The 21,648-nt window shown below is 29.4% G+C and overlaps 2 protein-coding genes across 5 annotated transcripts in view; one reads left to right on the top strand and one right to left on the bottom strand.

Annotated features, from left to right (window-relative positions):
- The first annotated feature begins 1,085 nt into the window (after positions 1-1,085).
- On the top strand, positions 1,086-6,953 carry LOC123298056 (purine nucleoside phosphorylase-like). Its single transcript, XM_044879946.1, has 2 exons — positions 1,086-1,304; positions 6,161-6,953. Exons 1-2 carry the CDS (start codon positions 1,178-1,180, stop codon positions 6,910-6,912), a joined length of 879 nt encoding a protein of 292 aa, XP_044735881.1. The 5' UTR covers positions 1,086-1,177; the 3' UTR covers positions 6,913-6,953.
- A 2,109-nt stretch (positions 6,954-9,062) lies between these two features.
- The window catches only part of LOC123299078, a 55,143-nt gene continuing 42,557 nt past the window's right edge, over positions 9,063-21,648 (bottom strand). For 2 of the 4 annotated variants that reach the window (XM_044881287.1, XM_044881288.1), the window contains 7 exons: positions 21,063-21,116; positions 18,127-18,819; positions 17,371-17,687; positions 16,132-16,394; positions 15,805-16,058; positions 14,827-15,098; positions 9,063-9,933 (listed from right to left, as the gene is read on the bottom strand). In XM_044881287.1, the coding sequence (XP_044737222.1) occupies positions 9,711-9,933; positions 14,827-15,098; positions 15,805-16,058; positions 16,132-16,394; positions 17,371-17,687; positions 18,127-18,819; positions 21,063-21,116 (2,076 nt within the window). In that variant the 3' untranslated portion in view covers positions 9,063-9,710. Of the gene's footprint in view, positions 9,934-14,826; positions 15,099-15,804; positions 16,059-16,131; positions 16,395-17,370; positions 17,688-18,126; positions 18,820-19,819; positions 19,829-21,062; positions 21,117-21,648 lie in introns of all 4 variants that reach the window. The other 2 variants (XM_044881290.1, XM_044881289.1) reach the window with 2 other exon arrangements.

The following is a 21,648-nucleotide window of genomic DNA, read 5'->3' as shown; positions in this document are numbered from 1 at the left end:
GAATAATTTAAGCATAAACTGTTTGAGTCTGTCTCTTAAGTATTTATACTTAAATTTTTAACTCTTTTGAACCTTTTCCTTTTGATAAATCTATCCAAAATACAAATAAACTGTATTTGATTTTATTTACTGAAACTCTATTTAAGTCGATACCATTTTTACTTCATTGAGTGGCCCATCTTTATTAGTATAAGAATCTAGTAGGACAGACACCAAAAATGCAAATAATTTAAAAATAATTACTGCCCTCTGCATACTTTTGGAAAAAAACTAACTTTGCAGTGATTTTATGAGCGACAAAAGTGTGGTGAGTTTCTTTTTACCCAAGTATAAAAATAAAAATTTAAGTAAAAACATTGAAATTTATATCTGATTATCAATTGGAAATGATTATGATTTGCAGAAAAAAAGTTAGATATTTTTATCCATTTTACAAAGATTTGTTTTTGGAAAACCAGTTTTTCATAAATAATCTCTATAAAAACCAAGTTTCAACTAGATTGAGTCAAAGCAACTAGTATGGATCAAACTCCGGGGAGTTGCGTTGTGGATAATGAAATTTTTCGAACTTTTCTGTTAATTTGACTTTATTTCGAGTCGATCGGTGAAAATCCCATCTTTATACCATGTATATAACAGAAAATCTTAATTTTTTTGTGATTTTTCGCTCACTGTCTTAACAATTAACAATCAAGCACTTAAAATACAATCAAGCCAAAAATGCGGGATGTTATTGAGTAAGCTTTAAACTACAAAAAAAAAAATTTATACATTTTAAAAATCTGATTTTTTCATACACTTTTTGAGGGATATAACAGTAACAGTATTGTTAGAATATTGGAACACTCTGTATTCAAAGTAAAGACAAAAACATAATATTGATACAGACCACTAGCGATAAATTCGATACAATCCAAACATCAAATAGGATTACTAATCATATTTAAAAGGCAGTAGACAGACATTTAAATGTTAATATAATCTCCTATCTGGATAATATACATCCCCACTTTAAAAAACGCATACTTTTATAAATTATAAGTTATTAAAATCTATCAGGTAAAGTTTATACTGAATATCTTCTACCAAACGATATATTTTCAGTATCAAGTACCTAGGTAAATAAAATACAAGGAAGAAACAATCAAAAATACTCAAGTGATAAATTGATTGAATAATGTCGGTTGTTAAATGTGATAAATGTGCTCCTCTTAAATATGAATCATTAATTGAAGCCGCTGATTATATTAAAACAAAAATATCATTTACTCCGAAAGTTGGGATTATTTGTGGCACTGGTTTAGGTATGTATATAAAAATTCATTGAAACATTTTTTATTGTCGAATCAAAATTAAATATTTTGTGTATTGTTTAAAATAGCTTAACTTTAAATAATATATCAATCATTAACATTGCAAACGAAATATTTCATATAGGCAGTACAGGCTCCTCACTTTTGGGGCAACGCGTATTGTCCACTAAGTGATAAATCTAAAAAAATTCTTTGCAAAGGGCAACCTTGACGGGAGTTCCAGATAGCATAGCGAAGACTAAAAAAGCAAAAGTGGGCAAATAGAAGAAAAGAGGACGGAAGTAGGCAAATTTTTGCCAAAGAACACCACCGCTTGGGGTAGGTTTACGAAGAATAAAAAAAAATCACTACATAATATGATCGCAGATGATGCTTAACTTATAAAATTTTCAACGCATTCAGCCCCTAGTGGTAACCTTTCTTCAGGGGGATAGACTCACCGAAAGTATTTATATGAATGATAATCCAAGCCTTGTAGACTTAATCAAAAATTGTGAGAATCGTTGTTTTCAATGTGTCATGTATCAAGCGTGGCGTGTGACGATGACGCGAGTTTTATGATTTTTGTTTACCCAAAAAAGTGCGCAATGCAATATGGTAAAATAAAAATTAATGCAATAATAGTATCTAAATGTTAATAAATTTTGTAGGTACTATTTAACCAATTTTTTGTCAATTGTAAGATATTTATTAGTCTTCTCTATTTTTGGAATAACCGATACCTATCGTTACACCTAACATGTATTTTACATTAAAGATATTCAAATCTAGTCGATGCTAGACTAGATACAGATTTTTCTTGATTCATACTATAATATAACAAGTGAAAACAAACAATTGAATAAATTAATTGTTGAAACACCATGTATAGACAGTGTTGATTACACTGTCGTATTACATATATATATATATATATGTCACACATACATAACAGATATTCCCTTATAAATACATACTGTTCAATTTGAGCCTATTTTGCAACCTCACATGTAAACAGTGATGTTTAGGAAAAAATGTTTCAATCAAAAATTGATTATTTATTTATAAGAAACATTTTTTACATTTAAACTTTTGTTCTATCTCTAACGGTTTACAAGATGAGTCCTGCGGACCCAAGACCCAATTAACCTATGTTGCTCATTTACGAACTCGACCTCACTTTTTACGTCCTGAGCTCGCTATAAAAATTTCAGCCTGATATATTTTGAGTAGTCGTGTACATAGACGTACAGGCGGACAAACGGACAGACAGACAACCAGAAATTTAATAATTAGGTGATATTATGAACACCTATATCAAAATTTTGTTCGTAGCTTCAATATTTTTAAGCGTTACAAACTTGGGACTAAACTTAGTATACCTTGATATATATTACAAATATACATGGTATAAAAATATACATTGTTGTATGGCTCATATCAAAAAGAATCTGTAACTAGAGTCTTTTTACAAATGAGAAGGGTAGATGTGGTGTAACGAACTGGTTTGCCTTATTAATACCTATCGCATGCATATAAAAAATAAACATATTTTTATTATAATGATGTATCTACACAAGAGTAAATTAGTAATCTTGAATCAATTGGACCTTGTGTGATTGTAAAGAAGGTTAACCCTCAAAATTACACATATTACTAGGCATACTACCATACCAACTACTTCTACTAGATTTTTTTTTTTGAATTCCAAAGATAGTTGCAATTTTTGTTACATTTTTCATTAAAAGTCTAATATGCTGCATAAACAAGTGAAAACAAACAAATGACTGAGTTAATTGTTGAAATACCATGAATAGTCAGTGTTGATTTCTTTATCCCATAACACATACGTACATGTCACACATACATAACTGTTATTCAAATAAATTACATACCATAAAATTTCCGCCTAATGGGCGTCCTAACGGGTAAACAGTGATGTTTACGAAAAAATGTTCAAACAAAACTTGTTTCTTTTTTTTTTAAGGAACATTTTTTACATTTAAACTTTTGTTCTATCTCTAACGGTTTACAAGATGGGTCCTACGGACCCAAGACTCAATTGACCTGTGATGCTCATTTACGAACTCGACCTCACTTTTTACGTCTTGAGTACGCTGTAAAAATTTTAGCTCGATATCTTTTTTCGTTTTTGAGTTATCGTGTCCACAGACGGACGGACGGACAACCAGAAATGGACTAATTAGGTGATTCTATGAACACCTATAGCCAAATTTTCTGCGTAGCATCAATATTTTTAAGCGTTACAAACTTGGGACTAAACTTAGTATACCTTGCATATTACATACATACATGGTATAAAAATAAATTTCAAATAAGCCTTTTTAGATTTCGAAACAGTTGAAAATATTTTCTTACTCTTTATCGGGAGCAATTTTTGCGATTACTGCCCTATAGATCCGATTTATAGGTAATCTTTAATTATAACCCTTGATTAATAATTCGTCATAATTAATTTTAGTAAAATATTTTATATTTTTTATTGAAGTACACCTTGATATTGATAAAACAGATTATGTATCAAAATATAATAATTAAGTCAAGTGTTCCATGAAATAACGTAAATAAATAAACTCGTGGTGGCTATAATTAATACAAGGTTATAGCATTCGGCCGATGGCAGTACCAAAATAGTGAATTGCTTTGATTGACTTTGGCGTAAGAACTTCTTATGTAAACAGAAAAACATAAAAAAAGAGTGATAGGTACAGTTTCATAGAGTCTGATTCAGATATCCCAGTTCACAAAATCTAGGTCTGGAAAATTCTAAAAATATCCTAGACAATTAATTAATTTAACACTTCTTTTTCTTACTTATATCCATAGTTGTGAAAGAAACGATTGAAAGCCTTCAATTGCTTTTTATAATTTAAAGATAACAATAGTTGTGGGTTATTTTTGAATGTTTCGAAAAATTATGTTCAAAGTTCATGAGCTGTAGAAAGCCAGAAGCATACCCGATTTGATCGTTGTCAAATGCAATCTAACAATTAAACCATTTTAGTAATGAAAATCGACAAATTCAGAAACTGTCAATACCTGATTTCCAATGCTCAAACCACCTTAATTATAGGCATAGTGTGTTTGACTGTCATACATTTGGGGTGCCAAAAAACAAAAAATGAAAGATATTTTATTTATCAAAATCCATCAAGTCATTTAGAACACAGAACTCAATTGCAGCGTTTTTCTTTAAATGACTTATCAATATTGGAGATGGTTACTGTTCAACCAGAATCTGAAATTTTATTTTTGCATGGAGAAGACAAACTGCGCCGGACCAAGGGTAGAGCAAGTGGAGCGGGCACTCCAGGCCCCAGGTTGCCAGAGACGCCAAAAAATATTTCGCATTTTACAACTGTTGATTATTGAAATACAAGTTAATTTAAGGAAAATAAAAGGCGCCGAAAGACGATCTTCCTCTACCTTGATTTGGGGGTAGAGCCGGCACTGAAGGCAAAAATAAACTTTGTCCAAAAAATTACAAATCTGTTAGGTGGATAATATCATCATACCATTCTACAAGTTAAATAGATGTTCCTTAGGTATTTTTAGGAGTGTAAATACTGTGATTATAAGATATATGAATTAATTATTTCCAATTTGTTTGTTCAATATTTTACTTAAGATTAAAACAAAAAATATGATAACTTAAAAAGTTATGGAAATATTTTTTGTGACATTGAAATGTTCATTTAATCTAATCTGCTCCTTAGTTAAACCAATTGAATGGAGAAGCAAAAGTTATTGGTAATTTGCTTTTTTCATTAACTACCATGTATTTGAAACTTTGTACCTACGTGACTTTGTAGTGATGAGTGAAACATTATTATATATTGGAAAATTCTCAAAAATGAGGCGTTTTCTTTCATGGCCAGTCTGAAAAATTATAGTACCCATTTTAATGAAACTTTTTGTAACATGTTTACAGAACCCCAAGGAACATTAATCCAACTTAACCTATATGTCATAGGGCCCCGGCGGGGTCCTACTTTTGGCCAAAAATGGTACAAATGTTCGGAATACGTGACAGAATTCATGTAAGCTGACATCAAATTCGTATTCAGCAACCTAAAATTTTTCCTAGATGACAATTTTAAGTCAAAATAAGCATTTAAAAAAATTTTTGACTTCATAATGCCCCCTATGACAGGATTAAGTTGGCAGAATATTCCTTGGGGTCCTATAAGCACATTACAAAAAGATTTATTAAAATCGGTTGTTTCCCAGCTTTTCCACAATCGACACACATTATTCTGGCTTATTCACAGTATTATTAATTCTACAAGCTGAAAACTGATCAACATATCCATCTTTTTTTTAAATTCAAATAAAATTTTGTCATTTTGTCCTACACAGCTTGACGAAAGCTGGCGCTTACAAAACGAAAATTTGACATTCCTGTCTCTTATTTGATAATTAAAGTGAATAAAACATTCCTTTGAATTTAGTTCTTACCATCTACCATCTGTGGAACTATCTTACCATTTTTATTAATAATAATTAAAATCAAAATTAATCAAATAGCCTAAAAAAATTTTGTGGGTGAACTACCACACTGAATAAGTGATAAAAAAATCAGAAGATATCTTAACTATTTGTCTTTATCGCACCGTTTAGTATTTTATGCTCGACATGGAAATTGAGGACTTCCTGGCGTTGTAGTTGACAAAATCATGTAGTTGCATTTGCTCTTATAGCAAAACCTTTCCAAAAGATATCTGCCTAATATCTATATACAGATCAACAGCCTCAATTGAAGCATTCCTGCTACATTTTATTTTTTATTATTAAAATCAACTCAGTATAAATACGTATAAAAATAATTTTTTTGTCATATTTTACAGGATTAGTGGGTAAAATAGTGGAAAATGCAATTCCTATAAAATACGAAGAAATTCCTAACTTCCCCGTATCTGGTGTTGAAGGTCATGCTGGTCAATTATTATTAGGATACTTAAGTGGTGTTCCTGTAATGGTAATGCAAGGACGCACACATCATTATGAAGGATATCCATTATGGAAATGTGCATTACCAGTACGCGTTATGAAACTTTTAGGCGTAACACATTTAATTGTATCAAATGCCGCCGGTGGTGTAAATCCAAAATTAAATGTAGGAGATATTATGTTAATTAAAGATCATGTTAATTTTATGGGATTTACTGGTAATAATCCATTACAAGGACTAAATGACAAGCGTTTTGGGCCAAGATTTTTATCATTGACAAATGCATATAATAAGAAATTAATTCAAATTGGAAAAGAAGTAGCTGAAGAATTAAATATTGAAAATAGAGTTAAAGATGGTATATTTACATGTTTGGGCGGTCCAAATTTTGAAACACCGGCTGAAATAAATTTTCTAAAATTGGCTGGTATTGATGCTGTTGGAATGTCAACAATTTATGAAGTGATTACAGCTCGCCATTGTGAAATGGAAGTATTAGCTTTTAGTTTGATAACCAATATAACTGCTTCCGAGGATAATAGTGATTTAGAACATGATCATGATCAAAATGTTGACGTTGGTAAAAGTAATGAGGGTCTTCTACAATGTTTTGTAAAAAATGTCGTAGAAAAAATTAATAAATTATAGAAAGTATTGAAATCGTTCGAAGTATTATGTCTTTTACATTTAGAATAAAAAAATTAATTATTATATTACATATATATTTAAATATATTTACTTTAGAAAAATATATTTTTTAATTAGTTTTATTTCCCTTTTCATAATGACGTAAAACGTTCTACATTTATATAATTGTTTATTGCACATATCAAGTTTATGGAATAACTAGCGTTTGTATGGCAGAGAAATTATACCTTGGAGTGCCAGCTCCATCTAAGTTGTTCTCGATACACGTCATTAAAAGTAATCTTGAATCTTCTCATAATCCTATCCAGCGTCGGAAACAAAGGAACATTTATCTCAAATAATTACGATAATCTTTACCGTAGTGTAAGGGAAAAATCTGAAAAAAGTAGAAACTTTCACGGTTTTTTCGACTTTTGACAAAATTGCGTTCGGCGCTCTAGGTCACAAGCATGAATTATTTACTGGGCCAACATCAGAACACTTGGATTTGACGCAAGCTCTGATGTATAAAGTTACTGGACTAATATTGTTCATTTTATTATTGCCCATATGCGAACATTGTTGGTGTATTTTTATTACTGACAGAGAGAGAGGCAGCTTTAAGCACTTCAAGATCACGAACGGAACTCATGTTTTTTCTCAAAATTATTTATTATTAATCTACATCTTGTGTATTACCGCCCTACAATGGAGTCATTCACCAGATATGAACATTTAACTCTAAATAAGGCAGTTATCTGATAAGTTTTCCACGTAATGTATACGTTACCTACAAAACGTTCCACTATCAAGAATGTGAATCCATGCAATAGACCTTTTTCAACGATTCCCTTTTGTTTCGATCCGTTGTCAAAAAACTATGCAAATAACGCGTATCAAATATTTTCCCTCTTTGTCAAACAGCACTGTTAAATATTAAGATGGATGATTTATGACATCTCCTCACTTGAATAGTTAGTAATTGGCATACTACCCGAAACAAAAAATTCGGCATTATTGTCCTCGTTTTACATGTTTAGTTAGACAAAAAGATTATATCCTTCATTAGTAAATATAAAAAACACAGTTTAAATTATATACTTTTGTTTATTTCAATAAGTACCAAATTGGATTACGTTTAAATATTTTCGCACAAATTTATATATTACAGTTTTTTAAATTATATATATTCAGTTTTTCTTTTTTAAATTTTATTAAAAACATTTTAATATGGTGTATTCATACCAGAAGGACGGTCGACGAACCACATGCGATTAACGACAGAACTTTTCAATGATCTATACGAAATTATCATTAACCATTGAAAAATCTATATAGTTCACACATAATTTCTTAAGAGTTCATTGGAAAAATTTGCCAATGATTGCATATCAGTTGTCGCTCATCACTTTAGCATGAATTCAACATTAACATCTGAAAATAGGACTACAATGTCTGAACGAGTGAGTTTTTATTCAATTTTTTTTGAACTCAAATGTCATTGGACAGATAATAATAATATGTATCGCTTATTTTCAGATGCCTATAGTACCTCAAATACAACTAAATACACTTCGAATAACATTTGTATGTACGATTCTTTGTCTCTCTCTTACACAATAAATAATTATAAACAATTATTATCATTTTTTATAAATAAGAACTTATATGATATTGATCTAAAAAATGAAAACATGAACAAGAAGTAGTTAAATACATATTGCTTTAATAAATGAGTATTTTATTATTTAAAATTATGCATAGTTTTGTAGACCAGCCAATGAGAAAATTGGATTTTTCTATGAATTGTTCAAGAGAGAATTCATATTAAGTCATTTAAGAGATTACATATAACAGAGATTGTTTTTGCTCGTTTGTATCGAAAGACCAAAACTGAAAAGACTGAAAATGAATAAATTTAGCTACTGACGATGATTATGTTGCAATCGAAATATCGATATTTAGCGAAATGTAAGTTTTTTAATTATATTTTTTAAATAAAATTTCTTAATAAATATTTTTATTTCGAATATCGTGTTATTTATTTCAATAACTTTGTGTCAACTCGAAGTTAGTTATTTTTAGAATAATTCATATGATTTGTTGTGAATGACATTATAATATGAGTTCTTTATTGAACATTTTTAAAAAGCAATGCGTCATAGAAATATTTTTATTTCGGCTCTAATAAGTAATGACTGATCTACAGATAAATAAATTATTAGGAAATTTTCAAATAAAACAAAAATTATAAACATTTTTAAATCATGCCAAATGTTTCACAGCGCTCTGCGGCTTCTTAACTAATTTTTGGAAAATAGTTCAATACTAAATATAAAAAGAAAAAAACAAACAAACAAATAAAAACAATTTATTTAAGCGTTTTAATCCAAGGCTAAAACTCATTGTTAAAGTTATAAACCAAACTATAATTAATAGATTCAGAATTAGGAGACGTAGGAGATCCAACCTGACTGTCCAATGACTAAATATGGAATGCGAATAACAGCAGAAGTGCGCGAATGTTTTCTTGAAATGAAAACTGTACTAATGAATATAATTGGTGCAATGAAATCGTGATACTAAATCACATGCAACCTTAATGATTAACAATGGTTGATCATACTGTTAGGTGAGTTTGAACTGACTTTTTGGATTGTTCATGCATCTTAGGGGAGTAAATAGTACATTTCAAGTAAGCACACTTGAAATGTAGATCTAGTTAAATTTTTTGAACATGTACTATTAAAGTTGTTAGCGTAATAGATGTAGTCGATTTATTAAATTATACAAACTTCAAAATAAAATCCATATCAAACTTATTTAAAATTGCATTGCATGTATCCTTGAATCCCATAAGGGACGTCTGACTTCAATAAAGAATTTCCACTTTCTCCTGTCTTCTTCCAAGGCTTTTGCCTCTCTCCATGTTTTTCCCTTTCCTTTGATTTCCCCTTCAAATGACCATCTCCTGGTAATTTTTGGGCGTCTCTTCTTCCTATTTCTTGGTAAATTCCAGTTGATGGATGATTGAGCCACACCCTTAGGAAAGGAAATAACAATATAAGCAGTCAGGCTTTGGGCTTTTAGCCACAGGAAAATAACATTAAGAAAGTTTAACAAAATATCATCATAATGTTTTTTTTTTTTTTTTTTTTTTTAATTTTGACTAATGAATAAATAAAATCAAAATTGTTTAGCAGAACATTTATTGAACTAAGATTCCTCATGCATTTTTGGTGTAATATCTTATTTAACCACTGGTTAAAATTAAAAATTTGTGTTAACCACTTTATCAAAAACCACGTTTTTGATAACCACGTAAACCAAACGTTACAACTGACTCTTATTTCGACGTTTGAATAAACTATCCATAGTCAATAATATTTGCAAAATAGTAAGCCATGTTCTTAGTGTACTCATCAGATTCTATGTTATAACACTTAGTATATTTTAATTGGTGCGTTTTTAATGCTACAGAGTATACATGATTCTTCTTCTAACCACCTTGAACAAAACCTATAAAAAGTTTACAAAACCTGCTTCTGTGCAAATAACGCTACCCCTTAAGAAAAAACGATTCACAAGTCGTATTTTAGCACTACAATTATCGAAATGAAATTTAGCGTTGAACTATTCGCCCAATTTTAGAATCCTTTTGTATTTAAGTACTAGCCACTCAGTGTATATTTTTCTTCACAACTAAATAAATGTATTTTAATGGTGGCATATTTTTGATTAAATTTTTACTAAAGGAAAATCGAGTGATTTACAAGCTTTTACGTTGCAAGTAAGTTTCAAACTTGACAAAATTTAAGGAACCTATCATTAGTCCATTTGTACAAAATTTTGAAATGATATTATTTTAATCTTTCTGGCCAGTCTTTATAACCAGAAAGTTTATAGAGATCTTGTATAGAGATTTTGAGTATTGTTTGAATGTTTATAGACCATTATTCCAACAAAAAACGGTTTATGGACTACGGTTTATGCGTCAAATATATCAAATGTTTAGATTTCTTTAAATAACGATTCTAGTTTTCATTATTTTTGCCAAAAAGTCATTTGAAAACGAAGTTGGTAAACTGAAACAAGTTTGAATTTAAGTAAAATATTATGCTCACCGAAAATTCGGGAGTCTGATCTAAATTCCAGGTGTTCTTTTAAAATAAAATTGGGTTTATGAAACAATAATTTGAAATATGTCTGGATTGAAACATATTATGGCTCATTAAACGAAAAAAGATCCAAATGAATTATCAGTTATTGGAATAGAGTAGTAAGTAATTGAACTAGAAAACTGGTTAATAAAAAATGCTAAATTACAATTAGCATCATTTAAATAAGTCTATCAGAGTAAAAAATAATTGTCATAATGTTTCCATTAAAATGTTTTTACTTTATACGTGCTTTTTGTTTAATACGTGTTCTATTTCAAGATTAAAACTTTATGTGTTTTATTTTATAAGTAAAATAAAAATTCACGGTCACGATCGTGCATGGACCTCATACGGGGCTCTGTGGATTTTTGTATGTTTAAGTATTTTGTATGTGAACTAAAATTGTGCGATTACCGCTTACAAAAACATTTATAAATAAAGAACGAAGAATCATACGATTATATAATAAATTGGAGAAAATAGAAATTTAATTTTATTATAACTGTTTTCATTATTTTTTAATTCGCGAACGTGATTCGCCAGTTGTATATAATCATTTCATGTTTCCATTACTCTTTAAAATTATTATTTTCTTAACTTTAAAAATCATATTTTCGATTTTCCTTCTTATATTTATTTACTTATATAATATTTTAATGTTTAAAAAGTGCTAGACAGCTTTTATTTATAACTGTAACTTGAAAAAAACCCATAATTTAAACGAATTCTGTAGACTTATAAATTAACACTTTCATTTACATGTCCAATAAGAAAATGTACGATGAAGTGCGGCTATGGCAAAAACGAGAACAATCAAATCCGTCAATGGATAATAGTAACGATACAAAAAATTCCTTTTGTAACAATCAAAAACTGTAACTAAGTTCGTGTGTATTATGAGAAATATCTTCAAAATTAGATGAGGCATTTTATTCATTTTGCATTTATAATCATTTAATAGAGCATTCAGACAAGGTAGCTGAAAAGGGTTTTAAAAAAAATGTTGATATCAACCAAACAAAGCCTATTGAGCCTATTGTATATATATGACTGTATCTAAATTATAACTTCGGCGAGATTTGTTTTTATCGATTTTGCTTAAGACAGGGTTAATATTTCTTACTGTCTTATCCCGAATTTCATTGGAAATGATAGATGTCAACAGTATTCAATTTTTAGACATTAAAGATAAAAACTACCATGATACGAAGCAAATTACGACTTTGTCATCATCATTCGGTTTTTGATCCATCCTTTACAAAATATCAACAAATCGAAATACATTACTATTCTGCAAAATATTTGAGAGGTGCTGAATGTAAAATTCATATTATGGGATTTTAAGACTTTAATTACTGGATTAGGTGTCTATAGTCTAAATGTTGTCCAAATCATGTTGATAATACGATTAAAATTTGAATAATGATTCAACCGATTCGGCAACAAAAATGAGCGCAAGGTTCATATTTGTATTAATGCAATTTATAAAAGAATAACGATTTTGACAAAAAAAAAAATGATTTAGCTATTTGCAAATATCGCGGAAACTAAAACTGTAAGGAAAAATAAAAAAAATTACCTACCTAAATTTCAATTCAATTATTTAACAGTGATGTCAATTTATTGTTGAATAACAGAACAATTTCAATTAATTTTGCTTTGAGTTTAATTTTTAATTAAAAAATAAATTAAAACAATAATCAATACAATTATTCAAAAAGTCGTTAAAATTTCTTTACATCATAGCGACACTCGATTTTTTTAATTGTTACAACGTGTTAATTAATAACTGAAATTTCCACAAGAAAACATTTCTAATAGCTTTCGTGATATTCGCAAAAAACGTTTATAACTTTTGGAATTTGCCCTATACGAATATGAAAGTTTCGCATATTTTTCCACACGTTACTCTAAATTGATTGAGCCATTGCTCCTCATATTTGAATTCGCTTACTTATACTTATCATTTATAAGTAACTTATTTTGATAACGAGGACTAGAATATTGTAGTAAAAATTGTCTATCCCTCAGAAAAGAATAAACTTTTGTAATCAATATCTCTCCTTCTCACTCTTTCGATTTAGGATTGTACTTTGTCTTTCTCAGTCTTGTATGTAATTCCATACTATATGGTATGTTTGACACCAACGCTTAGTAGTTGTAATTTTCCAAACCCAGTAATTAAAGACTTTTCCTTCAATAACAAAAATCGAATCATGCAAACCATTTTCCACATATAAATTACGTGGCCACGCGAACTATTGATCAGGATCTTTTATAGAAGTTTTTCCGATGGATTTTGGGAAATTTGTCGGAATGTCATTCGTTCTTTTCTTCTCTAGTTATAAAAGTGTTTCTGGATATAAATTATATAGCTGTTATTATATTATACTGTTTGCAGTGGAATTGGAATAGATATATCATATCAACTGTCCTAATTATCGAAACGGATCTGCTGTAATAGGCCGTAATATGGTATATGAGTCCCTTGTGTCATATTTCCACGTTTCTGTCATAGAGCGAGCTGAAAAGTATATCAGTGTAGACTAATTTGAGAGGGAATTTGCGGGTAAACCGCATGGATAATGGATCCAAAAACATGTTTTCTATTTCCCAAAACAGCTACTACTAAATCGCCCCTATAACAGAACCTAGAATCGAAAAAGAAAAGGCCTGAAAGTGGAGAAAGGGTTGAAATAAGAATTGTGGGGGGAGTAATGATAATTTTCTTCGATCCAGAAATATCTATAAAATAAAATTATGGATATCGTGGACGCACAAAAAATATTATAATATAAAGCTTATAAATATAAATGGCTTTTTCGAAATGTTCCACGCTTTATTCACAAATTTCTTCTCATTTAACAAATCTAGAATATTTTTGAGCCCTTTATGAGGCAGAAACGAAAAAATCAGGCACCCTAATCTGTCACCATCTTAAGATTTATATTCTAAAAACTCATGTTTCATAGGTGCTAAACAGTACCCCATTTTAAGAGATATTTTCACTGCGCTTTATCTTAAAATTAAAAACTGAAAATGTGATAATTCAAATATCAAGTATGTGTTTTTATTCGATTAAAATATAAATGACAATAAATTACAAAAAATTAAAAACAAATTTTACCGATTCTGTTACAACTTACAAAAAATATCAACTCTATACACGATTTATGGATTAATTCATATTATATTACAATAGTTCGTAGACGTTTTTCTTTGATAAATCCTTGTGTTCAAGGAGTTTCTTTAAAATAAATATGTCTAGAGAATAAAATCAATTATTAAAAAAATTTTTTTGTTTTTTTTTTTTTTTTAAATAAATAAATAAGTAAATAAATATAAATGGATCTGTTCATAAGAAATTATATTTCGTTAACGAAAAAATTATATTTGAAATTGTTATCTAAAAGTCTAAACCGACAAATTTTATTTGTCGTAATGTTATCTTTAAATACAATTATTAAAAATCATGTACGAATCCATTTACGATTTTAGGAATTAAAGTTACATGCAATTTAAATTAGTTGCCGATTTTTGAGTAAATTTTGTTTTATCAGTTTTTCTTGTTATAAATACAGGTAAACCATACTAATTGGCTCAGTTAAAAGGTATTTTTGTATATATTATCATTATATACTATTGGTAATATTGTATTATAAAAATTTTTTTTTCCTTATTTTTTGACTTAGCTTATATTTATTTTAGAATTCATAAAATGCCGCGCGTAAATGCAAATTTTATTTATACTATTTTATGTGTGCATTTTAATTACTTCTTTTTGCTGGCCTTCTCCGCTAATTTTTCGGCTTTCCTTAGTAGTTTTTCTTTTTCTTTTCTCTCCTTTTCCATCTGTCTTTTTTCTTTTTCCACTTGTACTTTTAACTCTTTTAGTTTTCGTTTCAGTCTATTTTTATCATCACCATTTACACCAAGTATTTTAAAATCACGTGACTCTAATTGTAATAAAGCCATACCACCAACTTGGTGTTCTAAAAATTTTGATATATGTTGTTCTAATCCTAGTGCTAACAGCCACTGGCATACCTAAAATAAGATAATCGAAAATTAGCTTTTAGATTAAAGCTTTTTTTTCACGAATAAAACTGAGAAATAGATCGATGTCATTTTTGACTCAAATAATAGTTGGAACTGCAATACACACCGAATTAATCAATATTTTGAATTCTTATCTCACGAAAATATACGTGATTATGTTAGTTTGTTAACTCCTCTATAGTCAACAAACTCAACCCAACCGACTCGTAATTACTACAATATTCCGGGTCTATAAAATTTAAGGTCTATTTTTCCACCGATTACACGAAAAAAGCTTGTGATAATTAAATCTATATAAAGAGCTTTAATAGCGTGTTGTATTTACAGCCGGGAGCGAAGGCATAGAGAACGAACTGAGCAACACCAGCACAAAATTGACCGCTCTACAGAAAGAGACAAAGCGACTGTGCTGCCAATACCTGTCTCTTTTCTATAGGTCTGTAGAAATTCTAGAAAGAGATTACTGGCTGTACATTCGCTTTATATCCCTCATAGTTTCTTGCCTGTATTTACTTTACAGTTGAATAGAGAACATTGAGTTTATTCTCTATGTCTTTGGCCGGAAGGAAACATAATATAAAAGAGAGTAAAGTGTCAAGTTTTAGTGTGATTTATTTTATAAATAGAATTTTCATGAAGAAAAGATTTAATTAATGTAATGTCTTTGGTATATAATATATTTGTGAATACTTGCCTGTTCTTTACTCCATTCGGAAACAGGCGCTGATTGCCAAAAATGACTTTTCTTATCACTACCACCACTTGAAATTGATAAATTTAAATCAGACGGATGTGGTGGAGACCATGAAATATCATGTCGAATTGGTGACAAACCAGAAGGTGATGTTGAACCTGACGATAAACTAGATGGTGATGGAGGGGCTTCATTTTGTTGTTGCCATGGCACAGATCCTGGAGGTGATAAGGTTTGAGGTACAACCTTTTTAACTGAAAAAGTTAAAACACATGTTAATAATTTCGAATGTTTTGATAATTGGTTATAATCTGATCCAATATTTACCACGAGCATTAGCTTCATTCACAGCCATTCTTATCTCTTCAACTAAATGTTGTGTTACTAATGTTGGATTTGGTTTAATTTCACTATAATCCGCTAAAGTATCACGAGACGAACTATTATCACCAAGTCTTTTTTCTCTTTCGGCTAAAACTTGTTTTAATTGTTCTGCTAAAGATGCTGGTGGTCCTAAAATTTTGTTTGTAGAATAATTTCTGCTATTTGACCATGATTCAGAACTTTCTGGATCTACAGTCGCATATAACCTGGATAAAATTATTTATTGTTAATTTTGTTAAATTAGATAGGAATGCAAGTGAATAAATTCAATGTTACCAATATCTTTAAAGGATATGAAATGAACAGAAATTTGGAAAGCTGTTTTCTAAATCTTATTTAAAAACTTTTTTCTCTACGAAAATTCCCAAACACGTGAACTTTTTTCTAGAGGACCAGAAAAATTTGTAACAATGTGATCATCAAAATTGATGAAAATCAATTGAGGATGGTATTCAAATAAAAAGTCATTTTGAATGATATTGTCGAACAATAACATCCAAAGAAAATGATTCTTGCATTTGTAATTTATTTTTTTTAACTGAAAATTTTCAAAACCCCTAAAAGATAAGTCTCTGGCGGGCTATGAGAATTTTTGTAGAGGTAAAAGTTCTTGAACAAGAATCTCTTAAATTTCTCTTGATAATATGAGTTTTCAAAATGTACCCGGGTCCTAGACATTTAAGTTGCAATTCAAATATAAGGGATTAAGCAACTTCGGTTGAATGATTCGAATAATAAATAGTGTTTCTTTTAATTGTCTTTAAATTCGACGATGGGGTAAAAGCACTGTTAATATTTTCAAAAATTCCAATGCATGTGATAAACTCGTCAATTTTATTGCTTTAAGGCAAAAAAGACTTGATTAGACAATTAATATTATTAAGATGGGTTGCAGCATTAATAATTGATTTTCTTGACAACTTCTGTACATAGTATAAAAAAAATCGCCCACTGCTTCTCTCTGTCTGTCTGTTTATCCGGGTAGGTAATTTTTTCCGAAAAGTTTTCATGTATAGTACACCCTAATTAAAATTTTGTATGTGTAAATAATATACAGATATTTCAGTAACCAAGTTGCCAAAATATTTACATTCATTTTGGAACTTTTTAAATCTAAATTGCATCCATTCGAAACACGACCGGGTATATAAATTTACTAGTGAAATAAATCTAAAATATTACCTCTCCTCTTTCTTATTATCATTTCGTAAATTATGATGATGCTCTTTATTAACATGTGAATATAATGCATTTATATTTTCTTGTCTAATTTGATATTGCTGTTGGGATGTGAGTTTATATTGTTGTTTCTGTGTTGCTGCTATATTTGTGAGACTTGTTGGACGTTGAATTTGTGTTGTAACAGTTGAGTTTGTTGACATATTTGGTGAAGTTAAACTATCCGATGAATAGGCGACATCTGATTGTGAATTTATACCTATTTCCATCGATTCATCATCACAAGAGGTTTCACCATAGCTTTCATCCAACGTATGTTCCTACAATTAAAATAAGAAATCCAAATAAGAAAAAAATTTATTTTTTAACACTAAATCGTTAATTTAGATTTTTTAATTTTTTAAATAGTTGAACTCAAAAAGAAAATTTTTTTTAAAATAACCTTGATAACCAAACAATTACTTTTTCAAAAAATTTTGTTTTATTGAATATTCAGGCTATTTTTCTAAATGTGAGTCTCGTAGTTACGGAGTTACCCAATATTCAGGCTATTTCTCTAAATGTGAGTCTCGCAGTTACGGAGTTACCCAAAATGACACATAAATAATGATAAATAGAGGGCTCGCAGCCTACACGAAATCACGTAAGAGTTGACTTAAATTTACCTATGGTTAAGTTTTTAATATCTTAGGAATAATTTACTTTGAGATTAAATTTTTGCCAGAGGCACAAATAATACGTTAAAATGTTTAAACTTACCGAACTACTATTACTCAATGAACCTTTTTTCCCCGATGGCAGCTGCCTATTTGCTAAACCACCTTTCATTCCCAGCTCCCCTTTAGATTTATTCGCTGATACATCCAAAAGTTCGTGTTGTGGAATAGCATTATCTAATTCTTCTTTCACAGGCATTTTTCTTTCAACAGTTGCAGTCTTATCACCCTCATCAGGGCTAATATCAGATATTTCAGTATCGGATAATTCAGTTTCAAGTTGTTGAAATAATGGTTTTGGTGCTTGCCGTCTTGTCATTTGGGGTGTTAGTGGTTTTGAATTAACACTATCGTAAGGTAATCGTATAGGTAAACCTGCTTTTTGTTGAGTATCTAATAATTCTTGTTCCAAAGAAATGACTCGATCTTTTAAATTTTTAACTAAAGCATTATATTCGGTATCTTTTTCTTGTAATAATTGTTGATAAAATTCTTCACGATGCACCATGTCCAATTCTCTTTGTTGAAATTCTCGAACCAACTTCTTTGCTTTATTATATTTTTTCTCTAATGCTGAATATTGAGTTTGAGACTGTTCTAACATATCTTGAAAAGTTGCAACTTCTTTTTTCGCAGAATGTAAATTACGTTCGGTTTCACGTAACCGTATACTTGTTTGTCGTAGTTTTTCAGATATGTCATCTTTTTCAGTACCAGAACTTTCCAATTCCATTAACTATAATTTTATTAAATATTTAATTTTTATACATTTTAAATTTTATGTAATAAAATCTAGATGGAAAATGAATGAATAAAATTATTCACAAATTACATAATTCTATGTGTTAGCCTCGATATTCAAAGAATGATTAAAAATTCTTATACTATACTAAATAAGTAAAAAAAAATCATTGCTCCTAATTCACCAAACCAACTTCATAGAAATTCAAGCTTATTGTCGATAAAAAAAATGATACGACTATAAATTATAAATTGCATACAAAAAATTCTATCTAACCAATTCGGTCTTTGATTCTTGTTTTGTATTTACTATAAAGAAGTTAAATTTACATTTTTCCTTGTAGCTCTCTCCAAACTAAGCCGATTTTCTTGAAACATGGCTAAGAACACTCTCGATTAAATTGTCTTTCAAACAAAAATTAAAATCGGTTCACCCGTTTAGGAGCTACGATGCTACAGACAGACAGATATGCATAGCGGTCAAACTTATAACACCCTTCTATTTGCGTCGGGGGCTAAAAAGCAATATCATCTAAAATATGAACTTCACAGTTTTATTAAAAGAAGAAATTTGGTGTGATCACCTAAAAATTTCTATATACGTCTGTAATGTAGTCTAACCGGATTCATAATCAAAATGAAGATTTATATCTGAAAACCAAAAATTTTCGCCTTCGCTTCGTACAAGAAAGTACAAAAGAAGTGGTGCTAACTAAATGCTACAGCAGTTCTAAACGTACGTATACTCAGTGTCACAAAAATGCACAGATTACATATAGTGTTATATGTAATCCGTGCATTTTGTGACACTGAGATACATTCGTACAGACTTCACGCTAATACTACTCAAAAAGTATTTAGAAACGGTCAAAATTAATATTTTCGTTGTTATTTTAAAATCGAATTTTTTTACGATAAAAATACCACCTTTACATTGCACAATCAAGTAAAAATAGTTAAAATTTAAACATTCTTATTTTAATACTGACTATTGCTTCTTTATGCTTCAATGACCGCCTCTACGCAATTTGCTATTAACCCAATAAATCTGATAACAATAATTGTTGAATTCCTACTGTTTTTTATCGCATTCTTCAGCTTCTTCAAGTTAAACAGAAAAACTTATAAGTATTTTTCTGTTTCTTCCTTGAATGAATCAATTTTATTCCTGCTTAGGTCAAACTTCCTTTCAAGTAAAGCTCGGTATTAGAGTATTATACGATATAGAGTATACCTCTATAGAGGTAGTTTTGGTGATAATTACCATTTTTTATTCAAGTGTCTAAAGTCGGTTTATTTCTAACCAAAAATCAGATAGATTATACGAACTTTTTCCTACACGTTTACAATCATTTTCCAATCACTATAGTTCATCTCAACAAAATAATTCAATATCTAGTTCTACCATGGATTCAATCAAAAAAGTAATATATAATGTAATCCAAAAAATCATAGTAAACCAAATTAATAGTTAATTACAGTCACCCCCGGAAAGTAGTCAAACTTAATACTCGCACCAAAAAGGCCGACATAATAGTTGATCGCCACACACTCACATGCAATTATATTTCTGCTTCTCCTCTATCCTATTCTCTTTGCGTTCAATCACTAGACTTTCTTTTCTATATCCAATAATCTCCAGGAACTTTCGATTTCAAGGACGCGGTTTCATCTGATACTTAATCAAATTTTCTAAAGATAAATAATACCAAATGAATGGAGTAAAATATAATGAAGTAAGGTTTGGTGTAATTTGTGAGCACTTTCTTTACGTACGGATACTAACACACGTTATGTATAATTTTTTTAAATTTAAAAAATACTAAGCTGCGGCAATATATATTTCAAGCTTGGCACAACACAAATCGAACAGAGGTGAATCAAATACGTATAAATCAGCTCAAAATGAATTCAATCTGTTCAGTTTGTGAGATTGAACACTTATGTGACTAGCATGTGTTCGTTATGCGCTGTGCGGTATTTGCTACATATTTAGCCACATCTTTACATGTTAACAATGATAATTTTTCTATTTCCTACATGGAGTTTAAGTTAAATGAAGAGTTTTTATATTTGGCAACATTATCCCAAAAATAAACCCGATTTATTACTAATAAATTTCTTAGATTTAATAGTAACTGAATTAAAGAAATTTCTGGTTTAGAAAATTACTGCAAATTTTAACTTCAAAAAAATATAAAAACTCGTTATATTTATTATTCAGTAAATTATTATTACCTTAGTTTTAAGACGATTGACATCACTCTCAGACAAGGCAAGTTTATAATGACTCTGCAAGCAACAATATAAACAATCACAAGCGCAACGAATATACCTACATATACTTGCAAAATTAATGTTAGAAAATGCTCATGCTTAGCAGCATTTATAAATAATATATAATTATTTGGTTAGTTAAAAACATACAACAATAAATGCAAAGGAATATAGATTTGATTTTTTTTTTGTGGCAAACGTCAAAATAGTTTTTGAATGGAAAATTGTTTTGAGTCAATTTTATGAATATCTGGAATACGTTTGAATTTTCTAAAGTTAATAATTTTAAAAGATCTTTTACACTTCAAACTTCAAATTAATTATTAATTTAACAATCAAATAGAGATTAACAAATAATAAGCAATTGAATCTGGAATCTTAAAATCGTTGTAAATCGAAAAGAAACCAAAATTTATGAATTTGTAGTTTTTTATAACGATTCAAAATTTAAAAAATTTAGAAAAAACATACTTTATCTGCAAAGGAAGACAAGGTCCTAAAACTAGTAATATGCCATCTTTATTTATTCATTTATTTTGAATCACAC

This window comes from Chrysoperla carnea, chromosome 4, assembly GCF_905475395.1.
Source record: "Chrysoperla carnea chromosome 4, inChrCarn1.1, whole genome shotgun sequence".
NCBI lineage: Eukaryota > Metazoa > Arthropoda > Insecta > Neuroptera > Chrysopidae > Chrysoperla > Chrysoperla carnea.
The sequence above is the reverse complement of the archived record's forward strand: the minus strand, read 5'-3'. Positions and strand labels throughout refer to the sequence as shown.

Excerpts from the sequence above, each read along its gene's own strand:
- LOC123298056 (XM_044879946.1), top strand. The coding sequence starts at position 1,178 with ATGTCGGTTGTTAAATGTGATAAATGTGCTCCTCTTAAATATGAATCA. Across the intron at positions 1,305-6,160 it reads TATTTGTGGCACTGGTTTAG|GATTAGTGGGTAAAATAGTG; the intron begins GTATGTATATAA and ends CATATTTTACAG.